This window comes from Lynx canadensis, chromosome D4, assembly GCF_007474595.2.
Source record: "Lynx canadensis isolate LIC74 chromosome D4, mLynCan4.pri.v2, whole genome shotgun sequence".
Lineage (NCBI taxonomy): Eukaryota > Metazoa > Chordata > Mammalia > Carnivora > Felidae > Lynx > Lynx canadensis.
Window position 1 is genome coordinate 1,910,856 of NC_044315.2, and position 20,614 is coordinate 1,931,469.

General features: G+C 40.9%; 1 protein-coding gene across 12 annotated transcripts in view; it reads left to right on the forward strand.

The window, feature by feature from the left end:
* The first annotated feature begins 2,592 nt into the window (after nucleotides 1-2,592).
* ZNF169 (zinc finger protein 169) overlaps nucleotides 2,593-20,614 on the forward strand; it is a 55,850-nt gene continuing 37,828 nt past the window's right edge. For 3 of the 12 annotated variants that reach the window (XM_030292926.2, XM_030292927.1, XM_030292931.2), the window contains exons 1-3: nucleotides 18,858-18,956; nucleotides 20,236-20,322; nucleotides 20,404-20,598. Coding sequence is in view for 5 of the 12 variants with exons in the window: in XM_030292935.2 (XP_030148795.1) it covers nucleotides 18,924-18,956 (33 nt within the window). In the remaining 7 variants the exon portion in view is untranslated. Of the gene's footprint in view, nucleotides 2,787-10,522; nucleotides 10,602-10,836; nucleotides 11,226-16,785; nucleotides 16,833-18,282; nucleotides 18,957-20,235; nucleotides 20,323-20,403; nucleotides 20,599-20,614 lie in introns of those variants that run through there. The other 9 variants (XM_030292928.2, XM_030292935.2, XM_032595554.1 and 6 more) reach the window with 9 other exon arrangements.

Below are 20,614 nucleotides of genomic sequence, written 5' to 3' on the forward strand. Positions count from 1 at the left end.
GCCAGAGTGGGGAGGGGCTTGCAACAATAGGGGGCAGTGCAGCAACAATGGCTGCCCACCTCTTTGCACCTCTGAACTCAGAAGCAGCAATCAGAGCACAGAACTCCAATACTTGAGGGACAGAGTTCTTTTTGCCTACCTCAACTTTCACAAGCTCTGTGCAAGCTGCTACAGGAACACGAGTACAGCTTCCTGGTATGTGGGATATTTGTTACTGTGCTAAGAGCTGGAGTTGAATGAACGTGGCCACAATTTACTGTCCAATCTTCCCCTGGAACTTGTGATCCTTCAACAGACTCCAGAGTTCCAAATAATTACATTAGATAGATTCTTCCAGTGCAATTGTTTGGATGAGGAGACAGATTCCTGGTGCTTCCTACTTCACCATCTTCCCAGAATCGTCTAGGAATAGAATCTTAAGGATGAAATTTCTGAATTGCTTCTAGGGTTTCTAAAATTGGCTCTCTAACCTGATAAGACTTAAAGATACTAATTATTCTATTTCTGTTAATAAAGAAAGCCATGATGTGATTTGGCAACAGAGATATATAAAATATCATCATTGGATACTTCTTATTTTATTTTTTAAAATTCCAGTATAGTTGGGGCACCCATATCTCTTAAAAAGTTGAGTATCTGACTCTTGATCTCAGCTCAGGTCTTGATCTCAGAGCTGTGAGTTCAAGCCCCATGTTGGGCTCTGTGCTGTGTGTGAAGCCAACTTAAAAAAATAATAAATAAAAATAAAATTCCGGTATAGTCAACATACATTGTTATAGTAGTTTCAGGTCTACATTATGGTGATTCAACAATTGTATACATTACTCAGTGCTCTTCATGATACACATACTCTTAGTCCCCTTCACTTAGTTCTCTTAATCCCCTTCACCCACCCCCTACCCACTTCTCCAGTAACCATTGGTTTGTTCTCTGTAGTTAAGAGTCTGTTTTTTAGTTTCTTTTTTTCTTCATTTTGTTTCTTAATTCCACATATGAATGAAACCACATCATTGGATACTTCTAATAAAACACTTATAAGAACTAAGAATCTAAGTGGCAATGTATATATTTTCAAACACTTTTGTCAAACTAATGAGTATAATGAACTTTGCTGGTTGCTCCTAATATCACTGAACAAAGTGGAGAAAGAAACAGATGAGTTCAGGGATTTAAATTTCTGGCTCAAGTGCCAGATAAATGACCTGAAAGTGTCTATGTCTTTCCTGAAAGAGGCTCTTATCTCCTATAGCCACAGGATTAAGACTGCCGAAAATCAAACCCAGAATTGCATTTTGCAAGTGGATGACTTACAGCGCATTTTGAATTCCCAGCTTTGCAGGATGTCTCTTGATTAGGAAGAAATGAGATTCTGAAAGTTGGCACGGGGATGTGTGGAAAGACCTTGATGAATCTGGGGACACTGAGCACCTAAATTCTGATAAGCCTTGTTTGCCAGTAGTAGCAACCTCTTCACCCAGTCTGAGGAGACTAACTGTGTTGTCTCAGGAAACTGTTGATGGCGTCCCTTGAGGCAGTTGCCTTGCAAAACAATGCTGATTCTCTTCAGAATCCACCCCTACCACCCTTCTCTGCTTCCAGACCTATGACTTTGGCTAGTTGATTGTGGTGTCCTTAGAAGTGAAGTAGATTGGAAGCCTACTACGTTTTTACTTGGTCTGTATAAGGAGAAAAGTTCTAGGTCAAGTGAACAAAAGTTGTACCTGAATAATAAAGATAGGGAGTCACAGCCCCTGAGTAGATTACCAGACTTGAGTTAGATCCAGAAATTCTTGAAAGAAGAATGGGTTCCCTTGAGGAAGGACACTGGTATACTGCTGGTATACTGGTATACTGCTAAAATTTATTTTAGTTATTTTCCCAGCCTTTCCCAAAGGAACCTATAGCCTTTACCAGGCTAACTCTGTACTGGGGAAAAGGGAATAATAATAATAGACTTTTTGGGGCTCTGAACTGACACCAATTCCAGGAGACTCAAATGTCACTGGTGTCTACCAGTTAAAATCAGGGATTTTGCATGTTACATGATAAATGGAGTTTTGGCTCATATTTCTCTCACACTGGGCCAAGTGGGTCCCCAAACCATCCTGTGGTTATTTCCCCAGTTCTAGAATGCATCATTAAAATAGACTCAGTAACTGAGGAATTCTCACATGGATTCCCTGACTTGTGGATTAAGAGCTACCATGGTGGGAAAGGCCAAGTGGAAGCCACTAGAACTGTCTCTACTTAGAAAAATAGTAAAGTAAAAGTAGAACTGAATTCCTGGAGGGATTTCTGAGATTAGTGCTACCATCAAGGACTGGGAAGATGCAGGGGTGGTGATTCACACCACATTTCCAGTCAGGTGGCAATACGTTGTAGGAATGAGACAAGATTCTTTAGAAGGCTAAATATACTCTGAATCACCACTCAATATATGGTGCTGTTACTCCCGTAGCCAGGATTCACAGGTCCAGGAATCTAGGGATGGAATTGGGAGTGGCATCACTCACAACTACCCCTAATAACCTGCTAACAATATTTTTGCCTCTTATACCCACAGTCTTATACTCTGCTGGCCTAGAAGTCTTAGTTCCAAAGGCAGGAATACTTCCACCAGGAGATATAACAATGATCTTATCAAACTGGGAATTAAGACTGCCATCTGGCCATTTTGGACTCCTCATGCCTCTGACTCCTCATGCCTCTGAGAGAAAGGAGTTGCTATGCTGGCTGGGCTGATTGATTTGGACTACCCGGAGAAGCTGAACAACTCCACAATAGAGGTAAGGAAGAGTATATATGGAACAGAGGAGATTCCTCAGGGTATCTTAGTATTGCCATTATCTGTGGTTAAAGTCAATGGAAAAGTACAACAATGCAATCTAGGCAGGTTGGCTACTGGCCCAAAAACTTCAGGAATGAAGGTTTGGGTCACCCCACCAGGTAAATAACCATGAGCAGCTGAGATATTTGCTGAGGGCAAAGAGAATATGGAATGGGCAGTGATAAAGGTAGTTATCAATATCAGCTGCAACCATGTGCTCAGTTACAGAAATGAGAACTGTAATTGGCATGAATGTTTCTTCCTTATTTTGTTATGAACATGTTTGTGGTTGTGGTTGTGTGTGTGTGTGTGTGTGTACATAATACAGTATCTTTGTTTTTGTTGTTCTCTTATCCCCTTATCATGTAATGTAAGCTGCATTGACTTTATATTATAGTCTTTAAATATTGTTAATTTTACATTATAGTATTTAAGTTATGTGATATCAAAGGAGAACAGTAAACATCATTTAAGGTCTTTGCATTGTCTTTTGGAAAAAGGGTTAGTGTCTTCATTTGTATGCAGGATAATTACATGTTAGGGGGAAGTATGACCATATCATTCCATATTTATGCATGCCTGTGATATAAGTTTTCTAAATATTGTTATTTTGAAAGCCCAAAGCTGTTTTATTCCTTCTCGGCTCAGTGGCTACAGTGAAGCCCATGGAAAATAGGAAGAAAGTCAGTACTGGGTTCTTCCTGCACAACCTTCACTTCTTCCACTCCTTCCTATACCATAGTTTCCTTCACAATATGCTCTCCCTGTGTTCCTGCTGCCACCAAAATGTCCATTCTTCACTAGACCATAGTCATAAGGTTGCTAGTTGCAATATCCGAAGTCACTGTATTTTCCACTTCCATAATTTCTTCTACATAGTTGTCAAAACCACCTATGTAGCCCCCACCCCGGTTCCCACATCCAGGTCCTCCATCACTGTATCTTCATTTTTGTCCCGCATAACCAGTACTGCCTCCAGAACTGCCACCGAGATCCTCTTCTATACCCATTATAGCTATCCCTAAATGCACGTCTTCTTCCTTAGCCACAAGAACCTGCTCTAAACTTGCCTCCTGATCCATTGCCTCTGCATTAACCCTTCAAAGCAAAATACCTTTCTCTGCCATTCCTAGAACTTTTTACCTCCCGTGTTTCTTGTCTGCACAAAGCCCACTGGTGGTATGGTATTTCTGCAGTACAATTTTATCCACAGGATCATGGTCATCAAAAGGAATAAAACCAATGCCTCTTTTCTTTCCAGTCTGCCTATCAGCAATGATCTCAAATGGTATAAAGCTTTCTACATTCCTTGCATAATCTCTACGTTGATGTTCTTTAGTATTGTCTTTAATTCCATCACAAGCAGCTTCTTCATAGTTACATGAGCTCCAGGTTTTCTGGATTTCTCTTGCTACAGCACATTTGGACTTAACCGCTGTCCCATCGTTTGAATGAGATCTTGCAGCCATGATAGCACCAATCTCTGCCATGTATGAAGAACTTACAAAACCCAATACTCTTGAGCTCTTGCTTGCAGGATTCCTTGTTACCTCACAGTCTGTAAATTTTCCCCATGGTTTGTAGTGGTTCCTCAGACTTTCTTTTGTGGTTTCAAAACTTAAGCCACCAGTAACGAAGTTCCAGAAATGTACCTTCTCTTTCTCCATAGCAGACTCAGTCACTTCCACTGAACTTCAGCCCAGTGAGATGAGAGAGATCTCTGTGTACGAGCATGAGCACATTTGTCCTGGTGCTGCTGTCTTGAGGCTTTCTTTTCGTGTCTCTGCTTTGTTGTAATTCATGCAAAGCCCTTCCACACCACCAGACGGAACAGAGTGGTTTGCAAAATCATTTATATTTCATCATGTTATGTCTCTGATTTCTCTTTTTACATTTCTTTTGTGAACCAACTTAACTTCCCGCAAATAACTATTTTCTCAACCACTTCAAACTGAATTGAAACTGTCTCACTTTTCCTCTCTCTTTCTCCGTCTCCTTCCTAGTTCCCTTTAGTTCCGTTCAGCTGACTCAGACCATCATCACACTGATTATTATAATTTTGTATTAAAATGCTAATGATACAGAAAATTAAGCTCTATTGTTTGTCACCATTGTATTGAAAATATAGTCATCCAGATAATTGCTTTGTGGTGTTGAAACGTATGCAAATGCTATTTGATTGGATCGTATTAAGTGTACAGCTCACTTTATGGAGACCATGAATTCAGTCTTCTTTAACATTTTATTTATATAAGAATATGTGTAATTCTGAATACATAATTCATGTAAAAATGAAAGCGACTTCTAAGATTCCTAAGACATATGTTTTCTCCCCCAAATTTAATATAAGAATTATCTATCAAGCATTCAGGTCTAATTTTGCCCCACTATTGAGACAAAACCTTTTGAGTACTTTATTCCAGGCCATGTGAATTATGAAGATTTTTCACTCTATCTGGTGGGAACAGGGGCGGTTTCTGGCCTATGTGAGTTCACAGTATTTCTTTCTAATCCCATCCAGTGGTTCCTTGCTCGGGGCTGCACACACGTGTGTTGGTCAGCACTCAGCTGACCCTTGAGGAGCATCCCCACTTGGGTTTCCCTTCTCTGGACTGTGACCTGAACTTTCTCTCCATCCAGAAAGTTCAAGGGCTCACCTGGTTTATTACTGACCTCCCAAGGGTCACTGCTCTTCATTGTCTTAATCCAATGTCTTCAAACCTACTTTCCGGTATATTTTGTCCTTTTAAAAGTTATTTTAGGCAGGAGGTTAAATCTGGTTCCTGTTACTTCATTTTGAGCAGAAGCTAATAGGAAGTAGCTTGAAAACACTTGTTAAATTCCTAGAAAAAGAGGTGTGTCTCTTTATAAAGACCTTGATGTTTCTGAGCTCTCTGTTCTATTACATCAAATCAGTGATTTTTTTTTGTATTAGTCAAATAATTTTAGTTTTAATTACTATAGATTTAAGTGTTTTCACATTTACTTTGTAAAAATTAATAAAAGGAATTCTGGTTTAGCATTGAGTCAGGAGGACATCAGGGAGAACTGTCACACCCTCCCGAATTACCACTCATGGTCAACTGCAGACCCAACAGGAAGAGGTGCACTTTGCAAGTAGACACTACTGTAGCTACTAATTTACTAACCCAGCAGGAGAAAGTAAGATTTCTTCCTCCCTAGCAACTTCCCAGCCAATGAGAGACTGTCACAGTTCAGCCAATGAGAAGCCACTACACTTTTCAGCTCCGTGTTTACACCAATGGACTTGTAGTTTACAACATCTCCTCCCAAATCCCCCTTTCCTCTATAGAAGAACTTTTCATTCTTTTAATTTCTGGGCTCGCCTACCATTTGCTGGAGCTTGCTTGTCCCAGATTGCAATCCTATGCTGTTCCCAAATAAACCCAGCTTTTGCTGGTTAAATAACCGGCTGTCTTATTCCTAAGGTTAACATTATTTGCTAATCAGAAGTGAGATCCAGCAAAGACCCTAAACCACTCCAAGAGTAGGAAGCAAATGGGTGCTGGTCCCCTCAGAGCAAACCAGGCTCCTTGGGTCCTGCTGGCTCTTTAGTTTGAGGGTAGATTTTCTCCTGGATTTTGAGCTCTTCTCTCTTTGTGTTCCAGCTCTCTAGGCTTTATTCAGGATCTGTTTTAAGGCTTTATTTTTTCTGAGAGTACTTATTTAGCCTTCAATCCAACTTCTTTTTGGAATTGCCTGTTCCTACTGGAACCATGCTGGCTTTGGTCTGATTCCTTCTGGACCCAGACTGTTCCTGCTGAAATTGTGTTTTTTTCAGGATTTTTCTCTTTGCTGTAGAGAAAAATCTCTAAGAAATGGGATCCCCATCATCAAAATACTTTGAGAATACTCCCCCAACACACACTGGTACTCCAGCTAGTTTTATGTTTAAAAAGACTATGGTCAGGGGTGCCTGGGTGGCTCAGTTGGTTGAGTGTGAACTCTTGATTTTGGCTCAGGTCATGATCCCAGGGTTGTGAGATCAAGCCCTGTGGTGGGCTCCATGCTGAGTGTGGAGCCTGTTTAAGATTCTCTGTCTCCCTCTCCCATTGTCCCTCCCCTGCTCATGTGCACACACACTCTCTCTGTCTCTGTCTCTGTCTCTCTCTCTCACACACACACACACACACACACACACACGACTATGGTCCTTCCTCATGTGCACTGATTTAACCAAAAGTAATTTATTTTATTTATTTCAGTGTAATCGACACACTCTATTATAATAGTTTCAGGTGTACAGCATAGTGATTTGAAAAGTTTATACATTATGCTATATTCCCCGTAAGTGTGGCTACTATCTGTCACCATACATCACTATCATATTATTGACTGTATTCCTTATGCTGCACCTTTTATTCCCATGATTTATTCATTCCATAACTGGTAGCCTGTATGTCCCACTCCCCTTCACCCATTTTTCCTATGCCCTCACTCTCCTCTTCTCTGGCAACCATCGATTTCTTCTCTGTATTTAAAGTTCTGATTCTGCTTATTTGTTTATTCATTTTTTTTTAAGATTCCACACAGTGAAATCATGTTATTTGTCTTTCTCAGTCTGACTTATTTCACTTAGCATGATACTCTTTAGGTTCATCCATGTTTTTATGAATGGCGTGATTTCATCTTTTTTAATGGTTGTATAATATTCCATTGTGTGTGTGTGTGTGTGTGTGTGTGTGTGTATACATACCACATCTTCCTCATCAATTTGTCTATTGATGGACACTTAGGTTGCTTCCATAACTTGGCTCTTATAGATAAATGCTGCCATAAACATAGGAGTGCATGTATCTTTTCACGTTAGTATTTTAGTTTTTGTTGGGTACTCAGTAGTAGAATTATCGGATCATATAATATTTCTATTTTTAACTTTTACAGAACCTCTATACTGTTTTCCACAGTGGCTATAAAAGTTTACATTCCCATCAACAGTGTATGAAGTTTCCTTTTCTCCATATTCTTGTCAACACTTGTTTCTTATCTCTTTGATTTTAGACATTCTGACAGATGTGAGGTGATATCTCATTGTGGTGTTGATTGGCATTTTACTAATGATCAGTGATGTTGAGCATCTTTTCATGTGTCTCTTGGCCATACATATGTCTTCTTTGGAAAAATGTCTATTCAGAATTTCTGCTCATTTATTAAATTGGATTTTTTTTTGGTGTTTGGTTATATATGCTCTCTGTATTTTGGATATTAACCCATTATTAGATGTATCATTTGCAAATACCTTCTCTAATTCAATAGGTTGCCTTTTTGTTTTGTTGGTGGTTTACTTTGCTATGCAAACCCTTTTTATTTTGGTATAGTCCCAATAATTTATTTTGGTTTTTGTTTTCCTTCTCTTGGAATGCATAACTAGAAAAATATCCCCTATGTTAGAGAAATTGCTGCCTCTGTTTTTTTCAGGATTTTTAGTGGTTTCAGGTCTCACATTTATGCCTTTAATTCATTTTGAGTTTATTTTTTTGCATGGTGGTCCAGTTTCATTCTTTTACATGTGGCTGTCCAGTTTTCTCAGTATTATTTATTTTTTTAAATTAAAAAAAAATAATGTTTATTTTTGAGAAAGAGAGAGAGAGGGAGAGAGAAAGAGAGGGGGAGGAGCAGAGAGAGAGGGAGACACAGAATCGGAAGCAGGCTCCAGGATAACAGCTGTTAGCACAGAGCTAGACGCGGGGCCCAAACCCATGAACTGCGAGACCATTACCCGAGCTGAAGTTGGGTGCCCAACCAACTGAGCCACGCAGTTGCCCCTCAGTATTATTTATTAAGGAGAATATCTTTTCCCCCCACTGTATACTCTTGCCTCCTTTGTTGTAGATTAATTGACTGTATAATAGTGGGCTTATTTCTGGGTGCTTTATTATGATCCATTGATTAATGTGTCTGCTTTTGTGCCAGTACCATACCGATTTGATTACTACAGCTTTGTAGTATATTTGAAATCTGGAATTGTGATACCCCTAGCTTTGTTTTTCTTTCTCAAGATTGCTTTGGCTATTCTGGGTCTTTTGTGGATCTACACAAATTTTGGTATTATTTCTTCTAGTTTTGTGACAAATGCTATTGGTATTTTGATAGGGATTGCATTAAATCTGTAGATTGCTTTGAGTATTATGGACATTTTAACAATGTTTATTCCTCCAATTCATTGTTACAATTCATTCTTACAATTCATGAGCATGGAATATCTTTTCATTTGTGTCATCTTCAATTTCTTTCATCAATGTTTTATAGTTTTCAGAGTACAGGTCTTTCACCTCTTTAAGTTTATTCCTAGGTATTTTATTCTTTTTTGGTACAATTGTAAATGGGACTGTTTTCTTTATTTCTCTTTCTGCTGCTTCATTATTAGGGAATAGAAATGCTACCAATTTCTGGGAATTAATTTTGTATCCTGCAACTTTACTGACTTATTCTAGTTTTTTGGTGGAGTCTTTTAGGATTTTCTATGTATACTATTATGTCATCTGCAAATAGTGACAGTTTAACTTCTTCTTTGCCAATATGAACGCCTATTATTTTTCTTGTCTGATTGCTGTGTCCAGGACTTTTGGTACTATGTTGAATAAAAGTGGCAAGAGTGGCCATCCTTGTCTCGTTCCTGACCTTAGAGGAAGAGCTCTCAGCTTTTTACCATTGTATATGATGCTAGCTGCAGGTGTTTCATATGTGGCCTTTATTAAGTTGTGGTATCTTCCCTCTAAACCCTCTAAAAATTTGTCGAGAATTTTTATCATGAATGGATGTTGTACTTTGTCAAATGCTTTTTCTGCATATATAGAGATGATCATATGATTTTAATCCTTTCTCTTGATGTGGCAAATCACATTGATTTGTGAATAGTAAATATTTGTGAATATTCCTTGCATTCCTGAAAAAAATCCCACTTGATTATGGTGAATAGGTATTAACTCTTCTTTAAATGTTTGGGAGAATTCACCTGTGAACCCCTTTTACCAGTCAGGTGGTTTGACAAATCTGTGCCGTTTGGCCAGTTTTACAACATTTTCATGGTGCATACCATCCTCATTCCTCAGGGCTAGTTGAGCCGGACACAGGGTGGGTGGGGGGCCTCAGTCTCATGATCCTGGGATCATGACTTGAGCCGAGGCCAAGAGCTGGAAGCTCAATCAACTGAGCCACCCATGCACCCCTATGTTTTTTTAAAAAAAACTTCATGACCTTCTTTAACACAGAAAAATGCCAGTACCTTTGGCATTTTTTAAGAAGTTCGTTTATTTCATACTGTTATTCAAATTAAGATTCACAGGGGTGAATCTTCAGGATGGAGGACAAGCACACATCCAGGTAACTGACTCTATTATTATTAAACGAAAATTACAAGGCTCTATAAATTAAGACGACCTTCTGCTCACCTAAACCACCCTTCTCTTGCACCTGAAAGTCAGTTTGATTTTGCTCACCTGACTTTTCACAATCTCTTCAAGAGCCCAACGAACGGACTGTAACCCAATCCTTCCAGTTGAGGCATCCCATGGAGCTCAGGGGCAAGCACCAGATGAGGTCGCCCTAGACCCCGCCCTGTCCGGAGGCGGCGGCGCAGCGCGCTGTGGTCTGAGGCATTGTGGGTATTGAAGACCCTCTCCCAGGGCACTGTGGGTAGCGCAGTCCCGCGTCCCGGGGCACTGTGGGTAGCGCACCCCGGAGCACTGTGGGTAGTGCTGTCCGGCGCCCGCCGGCGTCGCTGGTGGCTGGTGACGGTCCTTGCGCGCTTGTGGTGAGTGATTCCGCCGCTGCCGCCGTTCCGGGACACTGCGGTGGGGAGAGCCGGGCGAGAGCGGACGGGGTCGGCTCGCTGTCGCCGCGGGTTGCTGGAGGTTCGGGTTTCCCGGCGGGGTTGGGGCGGCCCACCTGGGAGGGGCTGTGGGCGGGAGTCTGGGGGAAGCGCCGTCAGGCGGGGCTGGGGGCCCAGCGTCCCGTCCTGGAGGAGCCGGGCTGGCCTGGGTGGCTTGGGGCACACGGGCGGTGGGGCGGCGCTGCTCGGCGAAGCCGGCTCTGGTGATGCGGGTGCCGCTTGGCCACCTGCCCCCAGGTTTTGGAAGAAGATTGGCCTGGGGCAGATACCCAACCTCGCCTCGATGGTGGGGGCAGCCCGGGCGGAGACTCGGGTCAGCGGCCTCGGGACCGTGGGCTCCTCGGGGCGTTGGAAGGGCCCGGCGGGGTCAGACATCCCCGGGTTGCGTGGGGGAGCCCTTGGGTCCCCTTCGGCGCTTTCCGCTTGTGTCCGCCCCCTCCTGGGGCCCTTCCAGGAGCATGGGGTGGTGCCATCGGAGTGGACCCTACCGGGCAGAGCACTTTCCCTAGATCCCCTAGTCACCGGAGGTGGGAGAGGGAATGAATGGTAAGAACTCCGGCCTTAAACTTTCCTTTGTGAAAATGAAACTCGAGCGTACCCAGGAGTAGCCGTGAAGTTCTATGGGTTCATCAGTCTGATCCACCAGTTATCAATGAGAACCCTATCTTTTCTCCCCCAGCCTGCAACCCCCAAGTGTACATCTCTTTGGGCACTGTGTCTGCCCACGGGCCTATGCCAGGCTTGCTGTCGGAGCCCCCGACCCCCCTTCCTTTTAGGGAGAGTTCAAATCCAGACCTGCCCCTTTCTCACTGACTCATCCTGGGCAAGGTACCGAACCTCCTGGAGTGGAGTGTGGAAAGAGTTAAAACTTGTGTCTGACCCATGCTAAGTGCTCGAAAACATTCACGAGTGTTTTTACTAAGCCGTCCCCCCCCCCGCCCCCCCCCCCCCCCCCGCACATAGAGGATTAATCTACTGGGCGTCAGCATGCGTCGAGAGCAGGCTTGCTCTAAAACCCACACCCCGACTCTGTTCCTGGGGTGGTCCTTACCTTCCCTGCCTGCTTCCAGTACTTTAGTGGAGTGGAACCCAGTTGCACACTTGGAGGTTTCCAGCCTGCTCTCTGGGCCAGGAGAGACTCCTAAGGTGGGAACTACTTCTGGTGTGCCCAGGTGGGCCCTGAAGCCGTCTCCCCTCCCTACTCCCCCTCAATCCAGAGGGAACTAACTGCCTGTTAGGGAGGGGAGGACTCCTAGGGCCCTGGCAGCCTGTTGTGGATGGGCACCACCTCCTCCTGTACTTGTGGTGTGGACTTTAGTGTGTGTGTAGTATGCCCTGTGGGGCTCAGAGCTGCAGGTGGATTCCCAGGAAGCCAGGCTTGTTCTTGAAAGGACACATTCCTGCACAGGGTGTCCTCGGGCACATCCTCTGCCTTCATTCAGGAGCTTTTCAGCATCTCCATACGTTCACTCTGCTGTATTCTCAGGGCCTTGTGGTGTTGCCAAAACAAAGATGGTGAGAAGTGCTGTTGTGAGAACAGTAGTCTTGTATTGGCCATATTTTTATTTCCTCAGCCATCTTGCACATTATGTGGTAGAATATTCATTTTGTAGAAAGGTAAATGGTACAGTAGAGGATTAAATAACTTTTACCACGGAGCTAGCTGTTCTTTAACTTTCAAAGTTAATGAAAATTTAAAAAGAGAGGTGCTCTATTTTTAGACTGTCTCATACATCTAATGCTAATTAAATTCATTTTCATAAAATTTTTTAATGTTTATTTTTGAGAGAGAGCGCGAGCAGGGGAGGGGCAGAGAGAGAGAGAGAGAGAGAGAGAGAGAGAGAGAGAGAGAATCTGAAACAGGCTCCAGACTCTGAGCTGTCAGCACAGAGGCAGATGTGGAGCTTGAACCCACAAACCGTGAGCTCATGACCTGAGCCAAAGTTGGACACTTAGCCAACTGAGCCACCAGGCTCCCCACACCCCCAAATTTTTTCCTGATCCTTGGTCTCAGCCCCTAATGACATGAACTTCTGTTGGTGACATTAATGACACTACTTTTAAAGTTTCTTCTACTTTTCTTAGTTTTGAGGGTGTGGAGGGAAATGGGATTATTAAATTTAAAATTTATTATGAAAATTTTACAAATACAAAGATAGCGAGAATTTTCAAAGAGCATCTGTGCATCGGCTTCAGCAGGTGTCAACATTCTGCTCTTCCCCTCTTCCTTTTTGGTTTTCTCTGCTGAAGTATTTTGCAGCAAATCCCAGATATCATTTTACCAGTGAATACTTCAGTATGCATCTGTTAGGAATTAAAACATTTTTTTATTAAATTTTACTGAAATATAATTACCATACATTATTATTATCGGTTGGTGTACAACATATTGACTTAATTCTATACATTATTCAGTGCTTACCACAACAAATGCCACCATCTGTCACCATACAATGTTATACTCCTCATCTCCATAACTTATTTATTTTATAACTGGAAGTTTTTCTTAATCCCCTTTATCTATTTTGCCTCTACCTCCACCACCTCCCCTCTGACAACCACCATTTTGTTCTCTGTGAGTCTGTTTTTTATTGGTTCATGTGTTTTTGTTCTTTATCCATTTATCAATAGGCACACATTGTTTCCGTATTTGGGCTATTTTAGATAATGCTGTAATAAACATAGGGGTGCATGTATCTTTTCCGGTTAGCATTTTCATTTTCTTTGGGTAAATAATAGTGAAATTACTAGATCATATGGTATTTTTAAATTTCTGAGGAAACTCCATACTGTTGTACACAGTGGTTGTACCAATTTACATTCCTACCAACAGTGTGTATGTAAGGGTTCTTTTTTCATCATATCCTTACCAACACTTGTTATTTGTCTTTTTAATACTAGCCTTTCTGAATGGTGTGAGGTGATATTTCATTGTAGTTTTGATTTGCACTTCCCTGATGATAGGTGATGTTGAGCATCTTTTCATGTGTCTGTTGACCATCTGTATGTCTTCTTTGGAAAAATGTCATTCAGGTCCTTTGACAATTAAGAAAATTATTTTTTGTGGTACTGTAGAAGTTCTTTATGTATTTTGGATATTAACCACTTATTGGATATATTGTTTGCAAATATCTCCTCCCATTCAGTAGGTTGCCTTTTTGTTTTGCTGATGGTTTCCTTTACTGTGAAAACCCTTTTTATTTTGATGTAGTCTGAATAGTTTATTCTTGCTTTTGTTTTTCTTGACTGAGGAGACATATTTAGGAAAATGCTGTGATGGCTGATGTCAAAGAAATTACTGCCTCTGTTTTCTTTTAGGAATTTTATGGTTTCAGTTCTCACATTTAGATGAGAAACCCATTTTGAGGGGTTTCTCTCTTAAAAATTCTAGTATAGTTAACATACACTGTTGTATTAGTTCCAGGTGTACAATACAGTGATTCAACAATTGTATACATTACTCAGTACTCACCGGGATAAGTGTATTCTTAATCCCTTTCACCTGTTTCACCCATCCCCCCACCTACCTGTTCTCTGGTAACTATCACTTTGTTCTCGATAGTTAAAAGTCTTTTTTGGTCTCTTTTTTTTTTGCCTTTGTTCATTTGTTTTGTTTCTTAAATTCCACATATGAATGAAACCATATGGTATTTGTCTTTTGCTGACTGGTTTGTCTCACTTAGCATTGTACCGTCTAGATCCATTCTTGTTGTAAATGACAAGATTTCATTCTTTTTTTATGGCTGATTAATTCCACTATGTGTGTATGTGCGTGCGTGTGTGTATCACATCTTCTTTATCCATCCATCAATAGACAATTAGGTTGCTTCCATATCTTTGCTCTTGTAAATAATGCTACAGCAAACATAGGGGTACATATATCTGTTTGTGTTACTGTTTTCATATTCTTTGGGTAAATACCCAGTAGTGAAATGACTTCATCATATGGTAGTTCTATTTTTAATTTTTGAGGGACCTCCATACTGTTCCCACAGTGGCTGCACTTGTTTGCATTCCCATCAATAAAGCACAAAGTTTTCTTCTCTCCACATCCTTGCCAACACTTGTTGTTTCCTGTATTTTTTATTTTAGCCATTCTGACAGGTGTAAGGTGGCTTTTGATTTGCATTTCCCTGATGAGTGATATTGAGCATCGTTTCATGTGTCTGTTGGCCATCTGTCTTCTCTGGAGAAATGTTTGTTCTTGTCTCTGCCCATTTGTAATTGGACTAGTTTTTGTTTTTGTTTTGTTTTTTGGTGTTGAGTTGTATTAGTTCTTTATATATTTTGTATTCTTTATATATTTTGGATACTAACCCCTTTATTGCATACATACCTTGCCAGTATATATATTCCCATACAGTAGGTCTTTTAGGTTTTTTGATTATTTCCTTTGCTGTGCAGAAGCTTTTTATTTTGATGTAATTCCAATGGTTTATTTTTACTTTTGTTTTCCTTGCCTCAGGAGACATATCTAGAAAAATGTTGCTATGGCCAGTGTCAGAGCCAAGGCACAGTGTCAGGTTCACAGGTTAAAAACAGGCTTGGCATACTTTCTCCAACACTGTGCCCTGGCTCTCTTATCACTACCACTTGCATGATAAATGCCTTTCCATCCCTTAACTTTTAATCTGCGTGTGTCTGGCTCTTTTGGGCAGCATATAGATGGATCTTGCTTTTTTTTTTTTTTGTTTCTTTTTAATCCATTCTGCCACCCTGTGTCTTCTGATTGTAGCATTTAGTCCATTTACATTCAAGATGATTATTGTTAGGTATGTACTTACTACCATTTTGTTACTTGTTTTATGATTTTTTTTGTAGTTCTTTTCTGTTCCTTTTTTCTCTTGGTCTCTTCTCACAGTTTTCTGGGTTTTTTTAGTGATATATTTGGATTACTTCCTTTTTTTTTTGCATATGTATTATTGGCTTTTGATTTGTGATTACCATTAGGTTTATAGATGACATCTTATGCATACAGCAGTTTATAATGAGTTGATGGCTGTAGGAGTTTGAACCCGTTCTTTATTCCTCTCCCTCCCATGTTTTAGTTATATGGTGTCATTCTTTATATCCTTTTATTTTGTGAATCCCTTGACTGATTTTTATAGGTGTACTTAATTTTACTGCTTTTATGCTTCCTACTTTTCTTACTCCTGGTTCTGTCCTTTTCTTTCCACTCATAGTTATGGCCTTTTCTTTCCACTCATGAAGTTTCCTTTAACATTTCTTACAGGGTTGGTTTAGTGGTCATGAATTTCTTTAACTTTTGTTTGGGAAGCTATTTATCCTTTCTGAATAATAGCCTTGCCAGATTCTTTAAAAATTTTTTTTGTTTTTACATTTATTTATTTTTGATAGAGAAAGACAGAGCACAAGTGGGGGAGGGGCAGAGAGAGAAGGAGACAGAGAATCCAAAGCAGGCTCCAGGCTCCGAGCTGTCAGCACAGAGCCCGATGCGGGGCTCGAACCCACAAACTGCGAGATAGTGACCTGAGCCGAAGTCAGACGCTTAACCAACTTAGCCACCCAGGTGCCCCTAGCCTTGCCAGATTCTTAGTTGCAGGTTTTTTCCTTTTAGCACTTTGAATATATCATGCCACTCCCTCTGGCTTGCAAAGCTTCTTCTGAAAAATCAGCTGATAGCCTTTTGGGGTTTTGTTGTGGGTAACTTTTTTCTCTTGATGCTTTTAAAATTCTCTTGTTATCAGTATTTTCTGCCATTTTAATAACTGTGTGTCTTGAATTTATTTTGTGGGGGACTCTCTGTGTCTCTTGGATCTGGAATTCTGTTCCTTTCCCCAGATATGGGAAATTTTTAGCCATTATTTCTTCAAATAAATTTTCTGTTCCCTTTTCTCTCTTTTCTTCTTTTTGGATCCCTATAATGCATATATTATTACTCTCGATGGTGTTGCTGAGTTTTGTTTCATTTTTGTTTTCATATTATTATTTTTTCTCCTGTTAAGCTTGATTGCTTTCCATTACTTTTGTCCTCCAGGTCACTGATCCGTTCTTCTGCTTCCTCTAGTCTAGGGCTTATTCTCTCTAGTGTATTTTTAATTTCAGTTAAGTTCATCTGTGATTGGTTCTTTTATGTTTTCTATCTCTTTGTCAAGGGTCTCACTGAAGTTCTCCAATCTTTTCTCAAGTCCAGTGAGTATTTGAATTTTTATAAAACTTACTTTAGATTCTCTATCAGGCATATTACTTATCATTGTTTCATTTAGCTCTCTTGCTGTGATTTTGTCCTGTTCTTTCATTTGGGACATACTCCTCTCTTCATTTTGTCTAAGTCTCTGTGCATTTTCTCTGTGTTAGGAAAGTCAGCTACATACAACTCCTGGTCTTGAAAGTCATGGCCTTATGAAGAATAGGTTCTGTTGTACCCTGCTATGCACATTTATTAGAGAGAGCATGCGTGTGCACAAGAGGGGAAGGGGCAGAGAGAGAGAGAGAGAGAGAGAGAGAGAGAGAGAGAGAATCCCAAGAAGGCTCCATGCTGTCAGCACAGAGTCCGACATGGGGCTTGATCCCATTACCATGAGATCATTACCTGAGCCAACATCAAGAGTCAGATGCTTAACTGACTGATATCTCTCCATTTATTTAGATATTCTTTGATTTTTTTAAAGAAGTTTTATAATTTTTCTCACACAGATTTTATGCAAATTTGTTTTAGATTTATACCTAAGTATTTCGTTTTTCTGGGTGTTAATATAAGTGTTGTGGTGTTTTTAATTTAAAATTCCATTTGTTCGTGGCTGGTATATAGGCAAATAGTTGATTTTTTCATATTACTAACCTTGTATCCTGCAGCCTCAATATAATCACTTCTTAGTGCCAGAAATTTCTTGACTCTTTGGTATTTTCTATATAGTCAATCAGGTCATCTGCAGACAAAGGTAGTATTGTTTTTTCCTTTTCAATCTGTGTACCGTTATTTCTTTTTTTTGTCTTCTTAGGTTAGGTAGGACTTCCAATGTGATGTTCATAGGAGAGATGAGAGGGGACATCCTTGCCTTGTTGCCGTTCTTCAGGGACAGCATCTGTTTTCTCAGCACTAAGCAGTACTGTGATTGGTGGCTTTTCCACCCTTTCTTTAAGCACGACCACAGTTATTTGCAGAGGCTGTCAGCACAGCCTGTTTTTAACCTGTGAACCTGACAAAATTAATGTCACTCCTTTACTGTTCTCTGACATTCAGTGTTCATATTTCCTGGATTGCTCAAAACTGCCAAAACAGTGTCCATGTGTTGCATTTGGTTGCTGTATATCTAAAGTCTTTTTTTTTATTTCTACAAGAGCTCTCTTTCTTTTTATGCTGTTAACTTGTTGAAAGCTTCACATGTTAAAAAGATTAAACATATGTTAATTCACTCTTCAGTACTTCAGCACCACTTAATAACAATTTGTTTTCCCCATGTGCAGAATATCATGATCACAGCTAACCATGTTCATGATAATTAATACCATCTGACACCCACTTCCTCTTGAAGTGTCCTTTGTAATCCCCAAAATGCTTTCCAGTTCATCTGTGCAAAATAGGACCTAGTCAAAGCATATAAGGACATCTGAAGAATGGTTATCTTGTAAATATCTTTGCCTAAGGAAAGGTTTCCCTCTCCTATTTCTTCATGATATTGTCGTGCTGAAGACCTGGGCCATTTGCTGACTGCCTCTTAAATTTCAAGTCTCATTTCAAATCTTGGGAACTCAATCTTGGATATATAAATGAGGGGGGCAACCAGATAATGGTGTCCACCCTGCTTCACATTCCCCTCAAATTCTGTGGAGACTTGTAGCACTCTTTCTGTTTGGATTTCCTAGGACTTGTCCTTTAGCTTTAGGGCAGATATAGATGGAGAGTTTCTGTTTTCCCCATGGTAGGTCACTTTGGCTTTCAACGTGAGTGCTCTCCTGTGGGTATTCTGAGGCCCTTTCCTGCTTAATAGAAACCCCACAGTGATAAAAGTCTCACCTAGCTGTAGGGGGCTGGAGGCTTCGATTCCCAACTGGAGACTGGGGCTGAGCCTGCTGCTGGCCTAGTTCTGGGGGGCCTTTTTAACAGGACACTGGTTAAGAATAGGCTGTTCTGATGCCCTCTGCAACCTGCTTATCTCCCCTGAACTGGGAGGCTAATAGAAGGGTACTCCTCCCAAGCGCCCCCTCACTTTCTTCTCTTTCCCCAGCTCTACCTCTGCAACTTGACTCTTCTCTAGAAAGAGCACTCAGCTGACCAGGAATATGGCCCCAGGGCCCCTGACGACCAGGGATGAGGTGAGTCCTGAGATTTCTTCCTAGCTCTTGCAGGATGGACTCCTTGCCTTTCCTTGTCCTTGGAGCTCCCCTGGTGGTGTTAGGTCATATTTAGCCCCGATTTTGGAGATGTGGCCCATCTTAACCTGGAGCCCTTTCTCAGACTCTGCTCCATTCATGACTCAGGCATTCACCAAGTAGTAAAGTGTGACTATAATTAGTACAATTAACATACAAATATAGGACATTCATGCTTATGTGCCCAGTGATTCCCAAGGCCTGAAAAATCGAAGGAAGGCTTTCAGGAGAAAGCTCTTTTCAGAGTTGCCTGAGCTGCCTCTGATGGACTTGGCAAGTTGAAGAACTGAGAGAAAGTCTTCCAGTGGGAGTGTGACAGCAAGTCTGGTACATATCAGAGACTGGGTGACTGGGCAGGCTGTCCCTCACTATTTGGAAAGCTTGGAACAGCCAGTGGCCTTTGGTCATCAGTTTTCTCTGTGTAGAGGTGAGGATGCAGACCTGCTGTCTGCTTGGGAATCACGGATACGTTTAGTTTGGCCAGCCCCATGCTTTATATTTAAATGAGTTTTCCACACCTAAAAATTGGAAGATTGTGTCTGAAGGTCTGGATTGCCAACCTCTTTGAGAAAAGATTGCTTACCACTCTCCAGAGTCCACCCTTTTGGTGGATGACAAGTAGCTGAAGCCAAACAGTGTCTCCACAGTGCAGTCATGCCTTCACCCCCTGACCATGGCTGAAGAGTCTGCCTCACTCATTTTCCTGGCCTGTGAAGGTTTTGCCTTGACCTGCTCTGAGCCAGATTCGGCCAGAATCTACAAAGGCAGGCTGAGGAGTGGGGGCTTGAACTTAGAGCAAGCTGGATTTTGAAGGAGTTTGCCATGTTGAAATCAAGGATTTGGAAATAAGCGGTATAGTTGATCCCTGAACAACATGGACTTGAACTCTGTGCGTCCACTTATACGTGGATTTTTTTCAGTAAATACAGGACAGTGCTATAAACATATTTACTCTTCCTTAAGAATTTCTTTTTTTAAACCAATTTCTTAATACTTTAGTTTATTGTGTGAATACAGTATATAGTATACATAACATACTAAATAGGTGTTCATTGACTGTTTATGTTGCCAGTAAGGCTTCTGGTTAATCATAGGCTATTAAGTTTTTGGGGAGTCAAAAGTTATACGCAGATTTCTGGCTGTATGGTGGGTTGGCACCCCTATCCCCCTATGTTGTTCAACTGTTAACTGTAACTGAGTGAATATATGTCCTTTCGGACAGATTTTCTCATCCTTAAGACTAGGCAGCATGTGAACTTGACATAATTGGATAAAGTTAACATTTACTAACCCCCTAAATAGATACCAGGTAAGACACTTTTGTGCTTATTATATCAATTACACAAAATAGTGTCATTCAGTTTTTCAGTGCCTGTCATATCAAGTGTAGAATTTCTTTGCAGAAAATCTCAACTTGATCTTAATACTGGGTTCATATGGTGGACAGTTGCCTGTTAATGTACAAATTAAAAATGACTGACGTCATCAGAACCATTGAGAACTGTGCGTCTCTCCTTTGTCAAATCTTGTATACCTTTAAGAGAACATGTTTATGTAGTGCATGCAGTTCAGAGTGTTCCTTAAGGTAAGAGAGAACTTTT